This window comes from Rosa rugosa, chromosome 1 (genome assembly GCF_958449725.1).
Source record: "Rosa rugosa chromosome 1, drRosRugo1.1, whole genome shotgun sequence".
NCBI classification, from domain to species: Eukaryota; Viridiplantae; Streptophyta; class Magnoliopsida; order Rosales; family Rosaceae; genus Rosa; species Rosa rugosa.
Window position 1 is genome coordinate 61,933,869 of NC_084820.1, and position 21,048 is coordinate 61,954,916.

A 21,048-nucleotide genomic window follows, 5' to 3' on the forward strand; every position below is an offset into this window, starting at 1 on the left:
GACAGAAACCACTCCCGAGCCCGAGGCCGAAAGCCGGAGCCTATCCCGATCCTGTGCTTAAGAGACGATCCCAATCCCAAGCCCGACGCCAAAGATACAGACTTTGCCGCTGAAGTCTTTTGACCCGACCCCGAATCAAAATCACACCAATCTATCATCCCACCCGCCTCCAGAGAAGACCCCCCCTGGAACGGCACCTGAGGCAAAACACCCCAGCCAGAGATCAGATCAACACTGAAACCGAGTAACAAACAGAACCCAAAATTCAGGACAACACGATGAAGAAAACCTCCGCCGCCGCGGTCCTCAGGCCAGCCAGAAAAGATAAAGGAGAAAATCCCCGCTCTCCTAGCCGCAGATGCATCACCAAGAGCCATGATGAAGAAATTTTTCGAGGACGGAAGTCGTCGAGTAAACCCTAGCAGAGCTAGGTCAGAGGTGGAATAATATTTTTGATTATAATGTACTTAAATGATAGGCACATCTAATGAACAATTCTTTTCATCAGGGAAAATTGTTCTCAATATTTATTAAAACAATTTTCCCTTGATACTCTTTTTTTTTTTTTTTTTTAACAAAAAAAACAAAAAATTTCAGCGCCGCGAGAGAGCACCTTGTTAGAATCTCTCTAGCCCTAGCGCCGCGAGAGAGCACAAACACCAACAGATAACTCCCTGTCCGGCGGCGATCATGGATAGCGCTGGCTTTGGCCGCGTTGTCTTTGTGATTGCTGCCGGATAGGCCCTTCAATGCCCGGGGATGAGGTCGGGAGAGAAGATGGTTGTGATTTGTGGATTGGCAGGTTGGTTTTTACGGCAGGCGTGGGCTGTTTTCTGGGCGTCCGTGGTGGTTGCGGTGCAGGGACGGAGCGATCCAGCTGCGGCGTGATTCGTGGGCGTCTGGCGACGGTGCAGCTGGTGGGGCTCGGGGCTGGGCGCTGCACGGTAGAAGCTCGGGGTTCGAGGCGGTGCTGGCTTGTGGCGGAGCTTGACGGCGCGGCTCGGGGCGAGGCTAGCGGGACTCGGGGCGAGGCTGGCAGGACTCGGGGTGAGGCTGGCAGGACTCGGGGCGCAGCTGGCCGTGGCATGGCTGGTTAAGGACGGGGCTCGAGGGCGGCGCTGCACAACCTTCTGCAGGCGTGGAGGAAGGATGGTCTGGGTTTGGTCAACCCTAGCTTACTGGGCCATAGATTGGGCCTCTTCTCTTTGGGGCTGCCCTATTAGGCCTTCTATTTAGGCTGGGGTTTTTTTTAGCCCTAAGCCCAACTCTAGGATAGTAATTGTTTTACTTTCAATAAGTCCCTAATTTTTTAGGGAGCTACGCACTTTTGTGCCTCTAGCGAATCTTCCGGAGTAGTACCGATGGAAGATTCATGCTATTTCGATCGATGTATTTAATGTCAAATGAGTGACCTAGTTCTATGTACCACTGTGGGTACTAACACATCTTCTTGTCTGTCTATAGATGGCAGCGAAAGGGTATGTAAAGGTCATTCTGGCTTTCGATCAATATATTGGCTACTGCCTTCTTCTTTCAAAAAAAAAAAAAAAAAAATTTACTAAAAGTTGTTGTTTTTATTTAATTGAATATATACAGCATTTAATTGTGAAACTTTAAACTTTTTTCGCCGAAAATTATTTTAAAAAAAAAATGAATGGCCATGACTACTTTGTTCACATAACTAGTCAATTTTAGGCAATATTTTTCATCGTTCATTATAAAGAGAAATTGAATACAACCTTCGGTGACAATCTTATTATCGGAAGTTGTTTTCAAAAAAATTGAATACCCACCTTGGGCGATTAATATTTTGTGCGAAAAATTAAATGTCCTTATACGTGGTTATTCTTATTTTTAATTTTTATAAAATAAGTGCAGTGGCGGATCCACTATTCAAAATCATAATCCCATAAAGTTGCTTTCTCCATCAGTCATTTTTTATACTTTTAGGGATGTTGATTTGATATGAAACTACTCAATGAGTTCTTCCACTAAAATAATGTAGTTGAGGATGAGAAAGATTGGGAAGGACCCGCCGACTAACCATTATATGAAATCTTCTGACCCCAGTGGAGATTTGCGTCCACATATTCCAAAGCGGACCAGAAGAGGTGGAATAAAAAGTAGAGCATTGCAAATGATACACAGATTCTCATCATCCATGTGTTGACGAAAGCCATGGCTTTGTAGACACTTATGGAGCACACATCCTTCTTTGCGTTGCCAAACTATTTGTCTGACCTTGTTATCCATTTGTCAAGCCCGGTTCGAGGTCTAGTCTTTTTCTTCTTCTCTTTGTTCAGCTCCTTGTTTTGTGGCGCAACTGGTGGTGAGTCGTCTTAGCTGCACTCCGCACTCCCTTAGTCGCAGTCATGGTCATTGCTGCTACTGAGCTTAATTTGCACTTCAGTCTTTGCTTCTGACTTCTCTTCCTCGTCCTCATAATCATCGACTTCGACTCATGGAGTTCCTTAAAGCTTGCCCTTAAGGAAAAGAAGAACAATACAGTTGTTGTGATTAATAAACCACCAACGGTGGAGGTGGAGGTGGAGGGAACAAGAGTAGGAGAAACAGAAGCAACATTGAGACTAGGGGAGGAGTTGTGAGGTGTTGGCGGTGGATGACAGGAAGAGGAAGAAAATAGATAAAAACATAAAAAGGGCAAAAAGTTTTTGAACAAGAGCCATTGTTGGGCAGTTTGAATGAGAGCTTACCAGTGCTCCAATTTCAAGGGAGTTTGAATTTGTCTATTTCTCTTCGCTTTTTATTACTAAATATATATCACGGGATATTTTTGAAGGTACTCTCTGGGATATTGTCTTCTATTTTTCATCAATTTTCCACCTACAGGTCATGTCTCTTAGAAATAAGCTATGCACCTCTTTCAATTTTAGAAGATTCTCTTTGAGGCAATTAAAATGATGTGAAGAAAACGGTAAGGATGCCACAGTGGTCAGAACAAAGGCGTCAGGATCATAACGGTATAACCCAGGATGGAAGTGTGTTGGAGTTCGAATGATTTCTTCATTGAAAATTTGGTCATTCATATGAGTGAAAATAAGGTTTGTGTTTGCTTGAAATAAGATTTTATTAGGTCTCTGGACTAAGCTATAAATATGATCACAATTTTCACTGCAAGAAAAAAAAACATGGGAAAAGTTGTTGGATATATGTGATTCAATACAGTGGTGCTCTCAAGCAATGAAAAGGTTTGGATGACACCCTTTATTTCACTTCTTTAGGAGAAATTTACACTCCCCATTTTACAATCAACACTCCATGTTTTCTTTTTTAGTATCTCAACATCACATTTTTACAATCTACACTACAAAAAGTCAAAACTTAAGATACTAAAAAAGGAAACATGAAGTGTAGATTGTAAAATAGGGAGTGTGAATTTCACTTTCCATTTTATATTCACAAAATGGAGCAACATCAACACTCTTCCTAATCCCATAAAGTGGAGAAAGCAAGGAGAAATTTACACTCCCCATTTTACAATCAACACTCCATGTTTTCTTTTTTAGTATCTCAACATCACATTTTTACAATCTACACTACAAAAAGTCAAAACTTAAGATACTAAAAAATGAAACATAAAGTGTAGATTGTAAAATAGGGAGTGTGAATTTCACTTTCCATTTTATATTCACAAAATGGAGCAACATCAACACTCTTCCTAATCCCATAAAGTGGAGAAAGCAACCATCATTTTGTACTTCTAACAAGGATGTCGATTGGACTAGAATTACCCCAGAAAGGAGTTCTTCCACTTTGAAAATGTTGTTGAAGATGAAAAAGATTCTTGGATTTATATGGTTTAATGTGGTAAATTATCAAGATGAATGTGTTGTCTAAAAATAAAAGGGAAATACTAAGCAACTTAAGATTGATTGTTTTCATGTTTTCTTTTTTCTAGGTTTTGTTTTTAATGACAGATCAACCTCAAAATCCTAAGCCACGAAAAAAGAAAGTAAATTCATATTTTCTGAAAAATGATGTTGTTATCGGTGATATTCCAAGTTCGGTTGAGCAAGAACCTTCTATTTCTGTAAGAGTTGAGTCTCGTGAAATTAATGTTAATCACATTGAACATGATTCGGGAAAACGCCCTGCAATCTCGTCATATCTTATTAATGATCGAGTGTGATGAGGTTTAAAGAAAATATATACTTTATGGTCCCTATCAACCAAAATTAGAAGAGTATCCAACTCATCTTTATGGAGATCAAGATCGCAGATTTAATGGGAAGTGGTTTGAAAAATATCCTTGGCTTGAGTACTCTGATGAGAATGATAAGGTATTTTGTTTTCCATTCTTTCTTTTTGATAGCAATCCTCCGAGGCATTCTTTGTTTACTTCTTATGGGTTTAACAATTGGAGAAAGATCAGTGGAATTCAATGTTGCTTTAAAAAGCATGTAGGAAAGACCGGCTCCCCACATCATAAGTCTATGCAAGATATGTTGGGCTTAAAACATGTGTGTAGATCGACATATTGATAAAGTCATGAATCCACAACCGCCAGAATTGATACAACAAAATCAGTTGCGGCTCAAGGCTACTATAGAGGTTGTAAGATTGTTAGCAAAGCAAGCACTTGCTTTTAGAGGTGATGATGAATCTGCTGAGTCATCTAATCATGGAAATGTTATTGAGGTGGTGGATTCCTATGGGAGAATGAATGAGGAAGTTGCAAAACTCACCTTAGAAAAATGCCCCCCGAAATGCTACTTATACTTCACCAAGGATTCAAAAAGAAATTCTGAGTATTCTTGCCAATAGAGTTAGAAGAAAAATTCGTGAAGAGGTTGGGAAGGTTAAGTTGTGTCTGCTTGTTGATGAAGCACTTGATGAATCTAAGAAGGAACAAATGGCAATTATCTTGAGATTTGTTGATTCTCATAGGTTTGTTCGTGAACGATTATTACATGTTGTAAGTGTTAGCGATACTTGTGCTGCGACTCTTAAGAGTAAGATAGACAATGTTCATACTGAATACAATCTTCAAGTTGAAAATTTGCGTGGTGAAGAATATGATGGTGCTAGCAACATGCGTGGTGAGTGGAATGGATTGCAAGCACTATTTTTGCAAAAGTGTCCATATGCATATTATGTACATCGTTTTGCTCATCGCCTACAACTAGCTTTAAAGATGTGGATGTTGTCTATTTATTCTTTCAAATGTTGACTAATATCATTAATGTTGTTGACTTATCTGCTAAGCGTGTTTCTGAGTTAAAATCTATTCAAGAAGTTGAAGTTGTGGAACAAATTGCTGTTGGGGAACTTGAAACTAGAAAGGGAGCTAATCAGACATGCAATTTGCAAAGAGCTGGAGGTACTCAGTGGAGTTCAAGGTATTATTCTATCAAGAACTTGATGAAATTGTATAACTCAACTAGTTCAATTTTGAAAAACATGATAGATAATGGACTCAATGGAAAAATACGTGGAAAGGCTTTGGGTGCTTTTAAAGCTCTAAGATCATTTGACTTTGTATTTTGCTTATTGTTGTTGGACAAAACTATGGGAATCACAAATGCTCTTTATAAGTCATTGCAAGAACAGTCTCAAGAGATCACAAATGCTATGAATCTAGTTTCTAGTATGAAGGGTCGTCTTAAAAAGTTGAGAGAAGATGGTTCGGTTGATTTCTTTGCTAGTGTTGTATCGTTTTGTGACGCACATTCAATTGATGCTCTAGATATTAGTGCTCGCCATATGCAAGGTACTGGTCGTCTTTCTCAACAACAAAATTGTGTCACTATTGAGCATTATTATCATGTTGAAATATTAAATGCCGTAATTGATTTTTAATTGATGGAACTAAATAGTACATTCAATGAGCAAACAAGGGAACTCTTGATTCTTAGTTCTGCATTGGATCCTCGATTTGATTTTTAATCATTTGACATTGACAAAATATGTTGTTTGGCTGAGAAATTTTATCCTCATGATGTGCCTGATTTGAATGATCTAAGAGACTAGTTGGAGCATTTTGAGTATCAATTCTCTGAACTTTCATAATTTCAAGATTTATATACCCTTTCTGAGTTATGTCAAGAATTTGTTAACACAAGGACACCATTCTTGTTGATTGAGAGAGTACTAGTCCATCTAGTGATGACTGTTCCTGTTTCTACGGTTACAACAGAGAGAGCAGTTTCAGCCATGAAGCTCATTAAGAACTGACTTCGAAGCTAGATGAGTGATGATTTTCTTGCAGATTTAATGACAGTGCATATTGAGAGAGAAATTGTAGATACTATTGATTCAAATTCGGTTATCGATGAGTTTTATCATTCAGGTAACCGAAGAGCACAACTTAAGTAGTTGATTTTGTATTGACATTGAATATTTAACTTTGAATTATTTCAACTTTCTATTGTTAGATTTGGGTAACAAAATGCATTTTGTGGATGATATTTTGACAAGTGTTATGCAATTGAGATATTCTATCAAAACAAAATAGACTCTTCTAAATTTTTAAGAATAATTTTTCTTGTCAGCATAAGGTAAAGAAAATTTTTATTCACACATTGTAAAATACTAGATACACATCTCCTACTTAATACACCACCTATTAACTTTTTATTTTGACATTTTATTAGAAACACAACCCCAAACTTCCTAAACTATCCTCATGTACGTGATAAGAAAACTTTAAAGCGGGATGATATATTCCAACTATGTTTCTTTATTTTTAATATAAATGTCTCTTTTGGTAATTTAATATACTCATAAATTCTTATGTCGGGTGTATGAAAAAATTGATGTGTATTCAGTATTTTGCAATGTTAGAATAAAATTTTTCTAAAGTAAATTTAGCCCACCTTAAATTTAATTCCTTGTTCCGTGCCTGGTGGCGGGCTTTAGTATAGACAGTGAAAGTGGTTCATTGAATATGGGAAGTGGAGTGTGACAAAGTTAAGTCAATAAGTTGATGAACCAATGATCTTGTATGCATTGAGACAACCATTCACATCAAACTACTAGACATTTCAATTTTACATAAACCATGCAAGAGTGTTGGACATTTCAATTTTACGTAAAATTTGTGGATTGTAGTGATCGGTTTTTTTTTTTTTTTTTTTTTTATAAATATTTTGTGCTAAACGTGTTCTTACTTGTACTTCTAAATTAGTTTTTTCACTAAAATGTGACATAGAAAAGTGTATAGCCAAATAACCATCAAATAAATCACTTCTTTTTTGCTAAAGCTGTGATTATTTAATATTTATGCATCAAGTTAACTAAATTGAGAAAATCTGTCAAGCCATCGTTTTATCCCAATTCAAGATCAAACCAAAAGAAATTGACTAAACCAGAAGTTGCCATGCTAGAAGCCACATGGCACCACACCATTGCTCAAATTAACATAGGCACCAGGGCAAAGAGCAGTGGTCCTAAGGAACACCATCATTGGGTACTAATGGGTAGGGTTAGGCCCCCTATGATGGCCCACCTTTGTGGATGATGATCATTATCACCACCGTACATAAGTAAAGATTGAAACCAAAAGCCACATGCCCAAGATCCAAAGAGAAGGGCATATATTTGCCAAAAAAAAAAAAAAAAAAGAGAAGGGCATATAAAAACAAACACGCGCTGCGTTTTGATCTCTCGTGGCTCCTACCTCTCTCTGTTTCTCGCCACCGTCTTTAGTTTTCTCAGTCCCCCAAAGCCGAAGCCTTTATATAAATCCGATAAACAGCCAGAACCCAAAAAGAAGCTTCCTTGCAACGCCGAGGAGTAGAGGTGTGGGGGGCACAATCTCCGAGACCCGCATCTGTTTTTGTGTTTGTTGATCTGGGTCTTTGTTGTTTTGTGATTTAGAGGCGTTTTTCTCATCTGGGTGTTTTTAGGGATTATGAGGAAGAGGGAGAGGGAGAATCCATGTGGGGTTTGTGGCCACTATCACAAATACGAGGAGGGAGAGGTCTGTGGCATCTGCGGCCACCGTGTTCCGGCTGTTTCCGAGAAAACGGCGATCCAAGTTAGCGCCTTTCCGTCCGAGATCCTGCCGGAGTTTCTCTACTTGGGCAGCTACGACAACGCCTCTCGCTCCGAGCTTCTCAAGACTCAGGGAATCTCTCGTGTTCTCAACGTAAGCCCTTTTTACTCGGAATTTAGCTAGGTTTAAAGATTGAGTTTTCGGTTTTTTTTTTTTTTTTTTTTTTTTTGTATCGAATTTGTTGGATTGTTGCCTGCTTAATGCACATTATGTCGATTTTGATCGGAATTTTTCAGGGAACTTGTAGGATGAGGGTGTGCTTTTGTATGTGAAAACAATAGGGAATTCAATAGTAAATTAGTAACTAAGTTCTGATAAATTGAATGCATGGAGATTGAAAGCTAGCACATTTATCGGATTAAACAAGTAAATAGTAGCTTTGATCAATGACAAGGAGGGCAAAGGTGATCCTGGATGTTTAGCTGTCTGCTTTACTCAGTAGTATTTTCAACTTCAAGGATCTGTGAGCACTTAAGACATAGAAGGTGTATTTGGGGCTATCCATGTGATTGTGAATGTGGGAACTGCCATTTCAATTTATTGGTTTGATTTAGTCTCCAATAGTTGAAGGTTTGACAATTCTGTCTTTCTCCTTTTGCAGACTGTACCTACTTGTCAAAATCTTTACAAGAACTCTTTCACCTACCATTACCTTCAAGATGACAAAACTTTGCAATTTGAGGATGCAAACCAATTTTTAGGTGTGTATTCTCTTTACTTCAATTTCTTGTTTGAGAAGACCTTTTTCTTTGCACGAGGGATTCGTATACCTTTTTTTTTTGCACGATGGATTCATATATGTTGGTCAAAGACTTAAAAGTATTCTACTACTTGTGATGGTTTTGATGCTGGTTATTAGTTTAGTATATTTCTGCTCATAAGCATATTTCAATAATACTGATCGTAAATTCGAATTATATGTCAAAAATATTTCAGTCATGGGAAATTGACAGTTGATATCTTTCAGTTGAAGGATTCAGGGCTGTTTTGCAAAAGTGTCATTAAGGAAGTTTTTTACAATTAGTAGTAGGGACCAATCTTTACTGTCTTTACGGACATGTATGCATCTGAAATTACCGTTAATCTATCTATCCGAGTGCATTTGCAACTTTACTCGTTCTTAGGTTTTGTATCAGAATCCCCCTTCCTAATATAGTTAGGTTGAAGTTCTGGAGCCATTCAAATTCATTAATTGGAACATTTAGATTTTTTTTATGTTGATGATTTCACTAGTGAGGAAGCTTATAGACAGATACAAGCTTCATGAATAAGATTAATCAAAGCATTTAAGTCATTTTCCCTGATTTAAGTAAATAGTGAATTTCATCGAATGGTTCTTTCATTTATTACGCACTGATTGAATCCTTACATGATTGCTACTATGAAAAGATATGTACTATACACCTGATTGACACCTTATTTTATTTGACCAACTATATGAATTCTACTGTCACATTCTGTTTCAATCTGCTGGGTTCATCTTCTTTGCAATGCAAAGCATTTTAAGGTTACTTGTCAGTATCCCAATCTCCCTTCCCTCTCGTAACCTGCACAGAAAGAGAATTGGCATAATGAAACTTTTTTGATGAACCCCTTCCCTTCTGATAATTTGTTAAAAGAAACCTTTTCAAATGTTGATTAAGCAGTAGTTGACTAAATCAATACAAGAACATACAATCAGTCCGTGATGTACAGTTACTGACCTTTTGGTTTTGGTTGCACAAGCATCAATTGAAGTCTGTTTGCAGCAATTAATTACAGCAACAAAACCAAACATCATTTTAATTCTCACTAGTAAATGGCTTCTTTGTTGGACTTCAGAATTACATTCAAGCTTGGATAATGTTAGGCTAATTAGTAGTTCCTCTTTACATGGCATTACTTAAAAGAACTGTGCTTTATCTTGCAGAGAAATGTGAGAGGGATAAAGCTCGTGTTTTAGTGCACTGCATGTCAGGGAAAAATAGGTGAATTACTGACATCATGTATCTATTTACTATTCCATCAGTGTGCACTGATCCAGACACACATGACCTGTAGAGCTCTTGCGGTCATAGAAGATTTTATTTGTTTGTTTTATGAGATCTAACATGGTTCTTTCTGACAGGTCCCCAGCCATTGTAATAGCTTATTTGATGAAATCGAGAGGATGGAGACTAGCACAGGCTTATCAGTGGGTCAAAGAACGAAGACCAGCTGTTGAATTAACTGAAGGTATGCACAGCTTTTATGGAAGATATGTTTCAACTTTCAACATTTATTGAATGGGGCATTCAATTGAACAATAAATTTAGTTATTGGAACTATAATAGAATTTGAGTTGGGAATTATTAATAGGCAAAGCCAATCATATTTTAGAAACTAGTTTGAGTGTATTGAGAAAGATAAATACTGATATTGCTGACTGTGATTTGATTTGGTTGGATGTGGAAATTGGGAATGCATCTCGTTTCTACATGTTGCATCTAGATGGGACGTGAACTTTCTCAGGATCTGCATTATACAAGACTATTTTTGTTTATTGTCGTTTTGGTTGGCAAATTTTAAGAGTTAAAATCCTTGTTCTATCCTGACATAAACAATAGCTCTTTCCATTCCTATCCTATTTCTCTTCCCACCTTTGCAGTGTTTGAAAAATCAAAGACCTATCAATGATTAATGCTGAAAGCCTTTAATCTTAAGAGTAGATTCCATTTGCTGTTTGGAATAATCATACAGCTTACTTTCATTTGTGTTTGTGGATGTAGCTGTTTATCGGCAACTACAGGAGTATGAGGACAAGATCTTTGGGTCAATTGACAGTACCAATCAAACATTGGCAGCCTTCCCGCCAGTAGCTGCACCTTCATTTGGCTTTGGTTTCCCCAAAGCTAGTGATGGAGTTCCTATCCCTGCATTCAACAATGTGGCCGCTCCCTCCATTTTTGCTAGACCCACCTTAGATATCCCTCCACAGGAGTTTACATTTGGAGCTGGCCAGACTCAAAGTAATATCTCAGGAAGCCCTTTTACTGCCAATCCTCCAAATCCAAATGCTACTGATATTTCTATGGATAGTACTTGAGATTGCTGTTTCTACACCCTTTGCGGATCAAATGTTGGATGGAAGGAAGTTAAGTGCTGACTCCAATGAGTTTTTTATATTTGGATGTAAAGTGGGAGTGACTGCTCATATTTTCTTGACTTTCAATGAATCTTTAGTTCACAATATTTGACAGGGCGGTAATAGTATGATGGGTTTTTTTCTCTGCTCATGTTTCAGTTCTGTAAGTGGGAACATTTTTTTTTCAATTGATGCATGACCTATACAAAGTTCTATTACATACTTTTATCTACTTCATCTGCCGAATTGAAGAGTGTTTTTGGGAATGCACGAGCTGACTTGGCCCAATCTCATCTTCCCCTCGATCAGACTACATTTTGGTTTCACTCTGTTACCTCTCCCAGCGTCCTTCCTTTGTAATGAAAGATAAGGTGACCGCAAAACAGTGAATGTATCTGGAAGTCATGTGTTTGAACTTTAAAGTGTGCAAGCTTCACAAGTTCACCTAAATCTACTGTATCACAATGAGTATTCTTATGAAGCATGGCAAGATTTAGGTGGTCTATGGTGTGTTCCAGTGTAAATCATCCATCTGAGAATAAATTAAGATGCTCTTTTTGATTCTGAACAGGGTCTGGGATGCTGACTCCGACTATTCTCACTGTTTGATAATGTGAAGAATTGACCTTCAGATATGGCCACGAAAAATTCATCGGCAAAAATAAATGCTGACGCCTCTTATAGGGATAACAAATTCGCTGCCCAAAACCATTTGCAGAGATGAATATTCGTTGATAATGTCCATAATATATATATATATATTTTTTTTTTGTGGATCATGTAACTTGCTCATTGGAATCAGTCACTTCCCTCTACAGTATAAGGCGAGAACTGGTAACGAGAAAGTAGAAACTGTAACACTCAGTGATCAATGTTTGAAAATCTAATGGCATATTTACCTAATCATGAATCGGAGACAAGTGGAATAAGAGAATAAAATAATCGGTATTGATTCCGGATGATTGATTCCTAAACCCATCTCCCCCTTAGTAATCAAATTCCTAAGTATTCAGGAATCAATTCCTGATAAGGAGGTGAGACCTACATCCATTCTGATTCCTTCATGTGTTAGTATACGCATTAATTCTTTTACCCGAAATCATTCCGATTCTTTTATGTGTTAGTAAACGCATGAATGTTTTTACCATGTAATCATTCCCTCCCATTCCAAGTAACCGTGCCCTGAATCTATATCAACCACTATTGTTTACAATATATTCACCCTATTACAGATAAATGTTCTACATAAACAAACATGTTACAAAGCCACACGTTCAATATGTAAGCAGTACATGAAGCACAATACAAGGGAGATTACAGATGGTAGACTTTCTTTTGTCAAGTCTTAAGGCACTGAAGATTGAAATATCCTGGACTAAACAGTAATACATGTCTCCAGGGAAGACTTGGCAAGCCACAATAACGCCGGATCATCCCGCTTCAACACTAGATAAGTTTCTGGTCGTCCAATTTCATCCACAACATTTTCATTGAAGCCAATCAGAAACAGAAATTCCATGGCAGCTGCAATCACAAGTGAAGGGGAAAAGAAAACAGGTAAACGCAATTGCTTCAACAATGAAAACATTCTTAGAAAATATGAAATTCCAATGTAAAAGAAGTTGCAGACCTTTGTAGTTTGCGACATTCTTTTGAATCATGGGATTAGCCTGCCATGCATCAATAATCAGAATTTGGAGAAACATTTACGAGGAAATTCCAATGTTCAAAGTTAAACTCGATGAAAGAATTTAGGAGACAGATGTTTGTACCTTGCGCAGTCTTCTGTATTTTGAATCACCTGGGTGTTCAAGAACATTCCTGCCCAAAGATAAAATAAGCTGTGATCAACAACTCATTGCAGAATGTACAACTACAGATGACCTATCAATGCATTTCTATTTTCTTTTGTGGGCTTTTTGAGTTTTAAGTTTCCTCGGAGAAAGAATTGAAAATAAGAGTCGCCCTATATCCCATGCCGGTTGTTATATAGTTACAGTTATGTACAGTCCTGATAGTTTTTGTGTGTTCATGAAGACAAGGAATGAATCAATGCTCAAAATTAAGTTATTGTACCTTATTATCTTAAATAGAGTTTGGAGGACTGTGGTAGCTTGTGTGGGATTAACCTCAGCTTGCAACATCTCAATGGTCTTCTGCATACGTTTACAAGCAACTGAAACAGGGTCTTGAATTATTTGAATTTCTTGATCATCTGGATCTGGTTCATCGATCTGCATACTGGATATTTCATTTGGAAACACCAAATTATCATTAGATCTAGATACTGGCTGAATAATGCCATTTGACATAGAGGCATCAGGATCGGGTTCTTCATAAGCCTTCCTCAAATTCGCTTCATATTTTGTAGTTTCAGTAACTAAAGACTCATCCTTGCCAGGTCTTGTGATATTTCCATTTGAATTAGATCCCAAATCATCCCGCTTTACATCGCAATCATCAGGATCAGGTTCGTCTACATTATTCCTTGGTTGAAACCTGCTTTCCAAAATCTCCATCTCCTGAGGGTGTAAGGGTTCAGGTTCAGCTATGATATCACACTTCAAACAAGCTTCGAGATTATCAGGATCAGGTTCCACATTTTTCCTGCTTCCTGTAGATTTTGAGCAAGATTCATCAGTTCCTTGAGAATCATCAAGACTGGGCTCAAACTTGTTCTCATTGCCAAAACAGTCATCAGGGTCAGGCTCCAGATCATTTTGCCTTTGAACTTTGTAAGAACTTTCAATCTCCAAGTCCCTTTTACCTGAAAAGTTCTTATGCTCGTCTTTTTCATGCACATGGAACGCAAAACCATCAAGATGTGACTGTTCATGTACCTCGGAGATGCTATCATCAGAAGCAGTTGCTAGTCTATGATAAGCAGCAGCAACTGAAGATGCTCGGGCACTGGCCAGTTGATCAGGCATATTTCCTCCAAGCTTGTGAGAAGAATTACTTCTCTCTCCAACATAGGAATTTTCATAATGCTCTGTATACCTGGCTCCGCTTAGTGTGTGACCTCTTGATCTCGTCCAATCTAAACTCTCAGCTTCTTGATTCAACTATCCAGAAATAATAAGATATAAAAATAAAGTCCACTGAAATGCATAACAATAATGGAAAACCCAACACACAGTCAAAAGAACAATGCACGCACAACATCTTACCTGTTTATCAAAAGCATAAAAGGTTGCATCATGTTCAGAGTATATCATGTGAGCCTGAAATGAATATAAGAACAGTATGAGGTCCCCAAGACAACAGCACAATATCAATTATCACGAAACCGTGCAAAATTTGTACCCATAAAGATAACTTTTATCTATACAAAATATATGGACAAGCTGGAAATTTCATAAATAAATAGCTTACAAGCTCATGCAGAAGAGTTTTCTTGATACTTGCATACTTCCGGAAACCCTTGAGGTCATCAGTTCGAAGACGCAGAGATATCTCCTCTCCCTTATTCTGTAACAACAAACAAGAGTCAAAAATGAAATGGAAAGTAAAAAAAATGTAGTGCTGATATTTCCATTCTGATGCTTAGAGTGCTATTACCTTGTTGAAGCCGAGGAGGCATTTGGGACTTATGCCAACATAACCGACCGGGGCCATCTCAGTCATGATTCCCACATGCCAGCGATGCTTTTAAAAAGAACAAAGAGAAGATAAAATATCAGCGGTGGCCCTAGCAAAATATATCAAAACTATACACAGCATACTTGATATACTGTTTATTACAAGTATAATATATGAATATGTAGTCAATGATACCTTGTTCATGATAGCAACAATTCCAGGATCTGCAGCAAGCATGTGCATTATTTTCAGGGCCTCGGATGCTGGAGGGTTCAACTGCAGACAAGTAATCATAAGTTATTAGTACAGATAAAAAAAGAAAGGCTAATACAATCCATGCATACTTTAGAAAAATGCAATATTTTGTCCGACAAACATGGTGTATATTTGATAGTGGATGAAAAATCTCTCTCTAGACCCCAAAAACATGATCATCAAGATCTGAAAGCAAACATTCCTTCTGGAAATTATTTGCATACTTCTCCACCTAATAAATAGGTGCTCTAACTTCCAGACTTAACAACAACCTGTTAGTGGTCAAGACTAAAAGCACCACCAGCAAAACATATGAGTCAAAGATGCCATTGCTGCAGCAGATTGAGCTATATTTTTGTGTCTATATAGCTCATACCTTGTGTCCAGTTTATATGCACCATACCTTGTGTCTATATAGCTCATTACTGGATGTCGTACTACTCAGTAACTTTCTCAACAGTAAATTGGTTGGATGTGTGCCTTCCTAGGTGAATTTTCTATTCAACAAATTAGATGGAAAATTCTTTCTTGGTGGCCTCACACCTAAGATTAATAATAGCAACATCTTCCCAAATTGCTTTGTATATATAATTTTTGAGTAAGAAAAGATGAACACCTCAATTCCTGGAAGTTGAAGTGTGCGGAAATCACTAAAGATATAAGGTCCTTGTGGAAGTTTCAGGGAAGTATGAGGCCTATCAGACATTCTCTGCCTCAGTCTCTTTTCCTCTTCATCAAATCCTGCTATCCTTAAGTTTGCCTTTGCGTTTTGTAGAACTTCGTCGACCTCATTCTCAAATGCTCCCATCATTCTAATGGACTTGCCCTGAAAACCAAAAAATGAAACAATTTTATCAAGCAACAATATTGGAAATTCACTTACAGGAATATAATCTATAGCAAGTTAAAGCCACTCTTTATTGCCTTATCACATTTACGCACGTATTTCGTCAGTGATAGTTGCATAAATATTAGAAAGTTGCTTAAGCATATATGTTGTCTTAGTCTTAGACCTTTTTTGAACAGAAATGAAATTTGCATAAGCAAAGTTCCTAATTTTACCATACAAAACAGAAAACATTGCCAATATAAGAGAAATTAATTCAAGGATTGCACACCAACGAGTCTTATAGACAAGTAAAATAACCAAACTATACAAGCAGTATCAATACGTAGACAATTCTTTATTTATCAGGGAGATACAAACTCATATATTTGAATAATAACAACCGCGGATATGCTACCTCAAGGATAGAAGTTTCTTGTAAACTCAGGCGCTCGTGCTCATCGGAGAAAGGAGACAGCAATCTCGAGGTTTTATTGGGCAACTGTGGCACAATTAACCTCATTGTATCTGCTTTGACATTAGTTAATCTTTGCAGCTCGTGCCCGAGCTCCTTGACAGTTGCATCAGGATCGATCTCTACAGTAATCTTGTTTCCTCTCCATATTACTTCAACGTTGTGTAAACTTCTCATGTTGTCCTGCAACACAAGGCGTGAGAAAACTTGTGCTGGACTATGCAGACTTGCAGAGCTACCAATAAACCCTAAATTACATGCTTAAACTTTCGAATTATATCTACTCATACGAGTCGAATCAAGCAACACGATCACACACATAAAGTGTGTCAAAAACAAAAACCCAAAGAACCAAAATCAATTCTTTCCATTCCTACCATCAAAGATTCAAGAACCAAAAAACAGAAAGTGAAATTATAAAGAAACCAAGATGGATTCTTTAAAACTTTGAACAGAAATTAACATCACCCAGAAGCTCCTACAGACTTGGGGCCAAAACAAGACCACAATCCAGCTGAACTTTCAATGAAAATCAGCTCAAACTAAGAAAATATGGATGAACAAATCAATACTTCCAAAACTAATTAAGCCGGAGATGATGGAATTGAAAGAAACCCAGATCGAGAATTCGGAGGACTTACTCAGATTTTGATCGGATTGTGAATAGCGGATATTCTGAGAGAATTGGATATCAGCTCAAGGTTTATGATTTCCAAAGTGGAAGACTTTTGGAGGTCAATTGCTTATATAGGCATGGGAGCGCAGGATAAGAGTCGGCGTACGTTCTAAAATTAACAGAAACTGTGTGTTACGTCTGTGCTGGCGTAGATGTAGAAGGTTGTAGAATGCAGCCCATGTTGGTCAGGTTCTTTTTCTTTTTGTCGATATTTTGAGTTATTTATTTTCTGATCATCTTTTTCTTTTACTAAAATTCACATTTCGATCCTCCACCAATTATCCTTTTCTCTTTTCCCTTTTCTCCACCCCAGATCCGCCGTCACCAGTCTTACCTCAACCACCTCTCAGTCTCACCTCTATAGCATTCCCTTGCAGCAGTAATTTCAATTGTCTCAACAATCTGTCGCATTATGTCAAACAGTGAACATTATAAATATTTTAATGAATATTAATTTTGTTTTTAAAAAAAAAAAACTCCGATTGTGCCCACCAAATCATATTAAAAGATTTTTTGTTGTCTTAGCATTGAAATTGCTACGTTAATTTTTCAGTGCTACTTTGTTGATTCACTATAAACGTATATCATATTGTGAAAATCACACATTTTTTTTTAACTCTAAAGCGATAGAAAAGTTGTAAAAAAAAAAAAAAAAAATTGTATTGTATATATCGATGATGATGAAGTCTAAGTAGCGTCATTTGCTACTTTAGTTTGTACAAAAACATGATATACAAGTACATGATGTTTGCAGTAACACCGATCGAGGATTATAAAACAAAATCCAAGATGAAAGGGAAAAATATATATATATATACAGATCCAGTCCAGAGCGAAGCTCCGCTTTAAAATTAACGTGTAAAGTTCGAGTTTTCGGTCACTTTTCAGTCGCATATCTACATCTCGATCGTTCAGTTTTTAGGTACTACTGTATAAATAGATTATCTCTATAAATTTTCAGCCAAATTGATGATCGTTAAGATATCTAACTCGCTTAAACCAATGACGGACTGAATTTGTCAACCTGAACCGTACTAGCTTTAAAGCAGTTATCAATGTCTTAACGATCATCAATTTGACTGAAAATTTGTAGAGATGATCTATACACTAGTACCTAAAACATGAACGGTCGAGATGTGGATATGCGACCGAAAAGTGACCAAAAACTTGAACTTCACACGTTAATTTCAAAGCGGAGCTCCACTCTAGATAGGATCTGTATATATATATATCTTCAAACTGCACCTCCTATTAGGCAGCATTTTGATATGGGTTATTATGCTAAATGGTCGAATTGATTAATTTCTAAAGGTGATTTCTGTGTCCCTGCCTGCATGGTGTGGCTCTGCTATAACCCCCTGTTATATGGGTTTGCTACTTCTCGTAACAGACGTCCTCGTTTAATAAAGGTATTAACCTTATTGTTAATGTAGTGCTTGCTATTGATCTCATAGTTATCATCATCGTCGTCGTCATCATCTGCACTCTTCAGACGGAGGTCCGGCCTCCCCGCCTCTACTTCTTCAACCACAATCGACAACATAATCACCACGACAACGCCTACCCAGAAAACAGTAGCAGTACTGCTTCTCTTTGTCGTTGTTTTGGAAGCTCTAGTCATTTTATCTTATGAATTACCTGCTTTCGATCTGGAATTTATAAGCTTGAATTGCTATTTGATCTTGTCCAGAAATAGCAAGCAGGCATTGCACAAATTAATCAGGGCTTGGAATGATTTGCTTTAATTGGTGTGCTAAATTATTTTGGGCAACTTTGCATACATACATTATACATATAATATATAGGCTAATTAAGGTTTTCTCAGATGTTTTAGTAAATCTAAATAAACACCAATCATGTTCTATTCGATTCCCAATAGCTAGAGGCACAGGTTACAGCATATAATAAGTAAAGGTTAATTGATATTATTGGTCTTCAATGCTCTCTGAAGCAGCTTGTTGGTCATTGGAAGATAAGTAGTCATGCCTGCAAAATGAGAATTACTGATTAATTAATTTGATCAATATTGTAATTACATTTTGAAGCAAGGGAAACAAAATATTTAAATGACACGTTGATTTTGTTATTAAGTACTTACTGAGTTTTACGTGCAAGTTGAAACATGGAAGTGACAGCCATCCCAAAATTGACGCTGACTAGATTCCAGTTCTTCTGCAAAATTATAGACAAATTTAATTAACTAACTACAATTTGCTAATATTATACTACAAATTAATTAGCTAATATAAAAAATTATTGCAAGGTTTAGAATCAATTACTGGGGTAATTACTGTGCCCCATCTTGTCCATATAAGTCCACTGCCCATAATCGCTGTAACTAACAACAATTTTCTATCAGTGTGACCATAAAGTCGAGCTTGAGAGTTGAGAATCTAACAAATGGACAAGAGAGACAAAGACCTCAAACAAATAAGCTTGGCATGCATTTCTGAAACCATATTCAAACTTTGAATCGACAGGTTCCCTTTTTCCTTTCAGCTATAGATTGATCGCCAACTATATGTCCTGAAGGAAAAAGGAAAACCTGTTGATCGAGCTCAGTTAAACATATACAGGTTCTGCAGCGCTGTTTCAGTATGGTAGAAAATAATTAAGGGAGTGTTGACCTGCTTGTTGAGCATAGGAAACTTGCTCAGGTGGTTTAGAGGAGTCGAGAATATTTGCAATGGTTATTCCCCATTTGAAAGTTGGAGCCCAGAAATGAACTGTCCAGAGCAAAAGAAATCAGATTTACAGTAGCATACCCCCATACATATATGATATATGCACCTTGATAAAATGAAAAATAAAAAAATAAAATAAAAACTAGCTTTTTGTCATAACATATAGAGCAATAGAGAAGATTTGACAACCCCTTCCCTTTATGAGAAAAAAAAAAATCTGGATCTTTGTGTAATTTCAATAATTCATACATGCTGAAGCTCATGTAGGAATTCATCATATAGAGCAATAAAGAACCAAATACCCAACACAAACATAGTGAAAATATTTACAGTGATCGAATCATGGAAAACGATTGGAATAATGGAAATAATAATTATAAAGGTAGAGAAAAACGAACTAGTTTTTGGGCCGGCGGGGTGGTTCCACAGCGCTTGCAGCTTAGAATTTACCATGGAATTAGGATCTGACGATCTGCTATCAGTTCTGGGTATGTAGCTAGCGCCTAGCTCTCTCTTTGACTGGAACAGTGGATAAGTGTGGCGATCGAGCTAATATAGTTGGGACATTGATCACACCACAACATGGGTATTGACATCGTGGATGACGTGTATTTAATTCTTTTTTTTTTTTTTTGATATTCGAGAAAATCCACCATAATACAATAGTCCAGTCCAAGCGATTAAGGCTTGCAGGCCTAATAAAAACAAAAAATATTTAATTCTTATTAGTCAATCATTCATATCCAAACAAAAAATAAATCTGAGATTGATTCCCATCGTTTGTGAAAGGGGGCTGGTGCGGCTGCTTTAAGTCTTGATTAGGGTGCGTTTGGATGAGAAAATTATAAAATTCATAGGAATTTATAAATGATGGAATCTTTTCACTTCCAGCCTATGCATATGATCCAGTGGGCTACTTCAAAAGTACCACCCGAAGGCAGTTCGGAAGCAGCGACGACCTCTAACTAAGTGGCAAAATCCTCCAAGTGGTCGTCTGAAAATCAATGTTGATGGGGCATTTAGAGCTAAGGAAGGGAGTGGAGGTATTGGGGTAGTTGTCAGGAATGATGCCGGTATGGGTATTGCTGCTTTGGCCAGGACTTTCCTACATGCACACTCGGTTCTTAATATGGAAGCGGAGGCGTGTAGGGCTAGCTTACTTCTTGGTATTCACCAAGGTTGGACTGACATAGATGTTGAAAGCGACTCTGCCATCCTGATTTCTGCTCTCAATAGTTGAGAGAAGAATTTCTCTGAGGTAAGTCGAGTTTTAGATGATTGTAGGGAGTATATTACTGCTTTTCAATCTGTTAGAATTCGACATATTTACCGTGAAGCAAATGGTGTAGCGGATAGGTTTGTCACCTTGCTAGTAGTGGTTTCATTGATGATGTATGGTTAGATGAGACACCTGCAATCATTCAGGATGT

At 37.4% G+C, this 21,048-nt stretch overlaps 4 protein-coding genes across 8 annotated transcripts; 2 read left to right on the forward strand and 2 right to left on the reverse strand.

Annotated features, from left to right (window-relative positions):
* Positions 1-4,479: 4,479 nt before the first annotated feature.
* On the forward strand, positions 4,480-5,820 carry LOC133732329 (uncharacterized). Its single transcript, XM_062159861.1, has 4 exons — positions 4,480-4,769; positions 4,909-5,116; positions 5,227-5,341; positions 5,429-5,820. The coding sequence occupies exons 1-4, from the start codon at positions 4,480-4,482 to the stop codon at positions 5,818-5,820; spliced, it is 1,005 nt and encodes a 334-aa protein (XP_062015845.1).
* A 1,769-nt stretch (positions 5,821-7,589) lies between these two features.
* Positions 7,590-11,342, forward strand: LOC133725944 (protein-tyrosine-phosphatase IBR5). Of its 2 annotated transcripts, XM_062153360.1 has the most exons (6): positions 7,590-7,761; positions 7,869-8,110; positions 8,619-8,718; positions 9,927-9,984; positions 10,125-10,231; positions 10,765-11,342. In XM_062153360.1, the coding sequence occupies exons 2-6, from the start codon at positions 7,874-7,876 to the stop codon at positions 11,079-11,081; spliced, it is 819 nt and encodes a 272-aa protein (XP_062009344.1). In that variant the 5' UTR covers positions 7,590-7,761; positions 7,869-7,873; the 3' UTR covers positions 11,082-11,342. The 2 variants fall into 2 exon arrangements, with proteins under 2 accessions (XP_062009344.1, XP_062009343.1); XM_062153359.1 differs by having other exon boundaries at positions 7,591-8,110.
* A 943-nt stretch (positions 11,343-12,285) lies between these two features.
* Positions 12,286-17,037, reverse strand: LOC133725943 (uncharacterized). Of its 2 annotated transcripts, XM_062153358.1 has the most exons (12): positions 16,900-17,037; positions 16,202-16,441; positions 15,574-15,783; positions 14,898-14,978; positions 14,682-14,768; positions 14,496-14,591; positions 14,291-14,344; positions 13,888-14,185; positions 13,197-13,734; positions 12,893-12,941; positions 12,751-12,790; positions 12,286-12,644 (listed from the first exon to the last, which is right to left on the reverse strand). In XM_062153358.1, exons 2-12 carry the CDS (start codon positions 16,433-16,435, stop codon positions 12,496-12,498), a joined length of 1,836 nt encoding a protein of 611 aa, XP_062009342.1. In that variant the 5' UTR covers positions 16,436-16,441; positions 16,900-17,037; the 3' UTR covers positions 12,286-12,495. The 2 variants fall into 2 exon arrangements, with proteins under 2 accessions (XP_062009342.1, XP_062009341.1); XM_062153357.1 differs by having other exon boundaries at positions 13,197-14,185.
* A 1,619-nt stretch (positions 17,038-18,656) lies between these two features.
* On the reverse strand, positions 18,657-20,186 carry LOC133725945 (mitochondrial pyruvate carrier 3-like). 3 transcript variants are annotated; one of them, XM_062153361.1, is made up of 5 exons: positions 20,017-20,186; positions 19,562-19,660; positions 19,214-19,272; positions 19,033-19,106; positions 18,657-18,920 (listed from the first exon to the last, which is right to left on the reverse strand). In XM_062153361.1, the coding sequence occupies exons 1-5, from the start codon at positions 20,069-20,071 to the stop codon at positions 18,860-18,862; spliced, it is 348 nt and encodes a 115-aa protein (XP_062009345.1). In that variant the 5' UTR covers positions 20,072-20,186; the 3' UTR covers positions 18,657-18,859. The 3 variants fall into 3 exon arrangements, with proteins under 3 accessions (XP_062009345.1, XP_062009346.1, XP_062009347.1); XM_062153362.1 differs by having other exon boundaries at positions 19,214-19,266; positions 20,017-20,180; XM_062153363.1 differs by having other exon boundaries at positions 19,214-19,327; positions 20,017-20,175.
* Positions 20,187-21,048: the final 862 nt, after the last annotated feature.

Coding starts and splice junctions, on each gene's coding strand:
- LOC133732329 (XM_062159861.1), top strand. CDS start 4,480: ATGTGTGTAGATCGACATATTGATAAAGTCATGAATCCACAACCGCCA. Junction 4,770..4,908: donor GATTCAAAAAGAAATTCTGA/GTATTCTTGCCA, acceptor TGATTCTCATAG/GTTTGTTCGTGAACGATTAT. Junction 5,342..5,428: donor CAATTTGCAAAGAGCTGGAG/GTACTCAGTGGA, acceptor AAAACATGATAG/ATAATGGACTCAATGGAAAA.
- LOC133725944 (XM_062153360.1), top strand. CDS start 7,874: ATGAGGAAGAGGGAGAGGGAGAATCCATGTGGGGTTTGTGGCCACTAT. Junction 8,111..8,618: donor GAATCTCTCGTGTTCTCAAC/GTAAGCCCTTTT, acceptor CTCCTTTTGCAG/ACTGTACCTACTTGTCAAAA. Junction 10,232..10,764: donor AGCTGTTGAATTAACTGAAG/GTATGCACAGCT, acceptor TTGTGGATGTAG/CTGTTTATCGGCAACTACAG.
- LOC133725943 (XM_062153357.1), bottom strand. CDS start 16,435: ATGAGAAGTTTACACAACGTTGAAGTAATATGGAGAGGAAACAAGATT. Junction 14,769..14,897: donor TTGTTGCTATCATGAACAAG/GTATCATTGACT, acceptor TCTTTTTAAAAG/CATCGCTGGCATGTGGGAAT. Junction 12,942..13,196: donor ACTCTATTTAAGATAATAAG/GTACAATAACTT, acceptor ATCTTTGGGCAG/GAATGTTCTTGAACACCCAG.
- LOC133725945 (XM_062153361.1), bottom strand. CDS start 20,071: ATGGTAAATTCTAAGCTGCAAGCGCTGTGGAACCACCCCGCCGGCCCA. Junction 19,107..19,213: donor GGGGCACAGTAATTACCCCA/GTAATTGATTCT, acceptor ATAATTTTGCAG/AAGAACTGGAATCTAGTCAG. Junction 18,921..19,032: donor CAACTTGCACGTAAAACTCA/GTAAGTACTTAA, acceptor CTCATTTTGCAG/GCATGACTACTTATCTTCCA.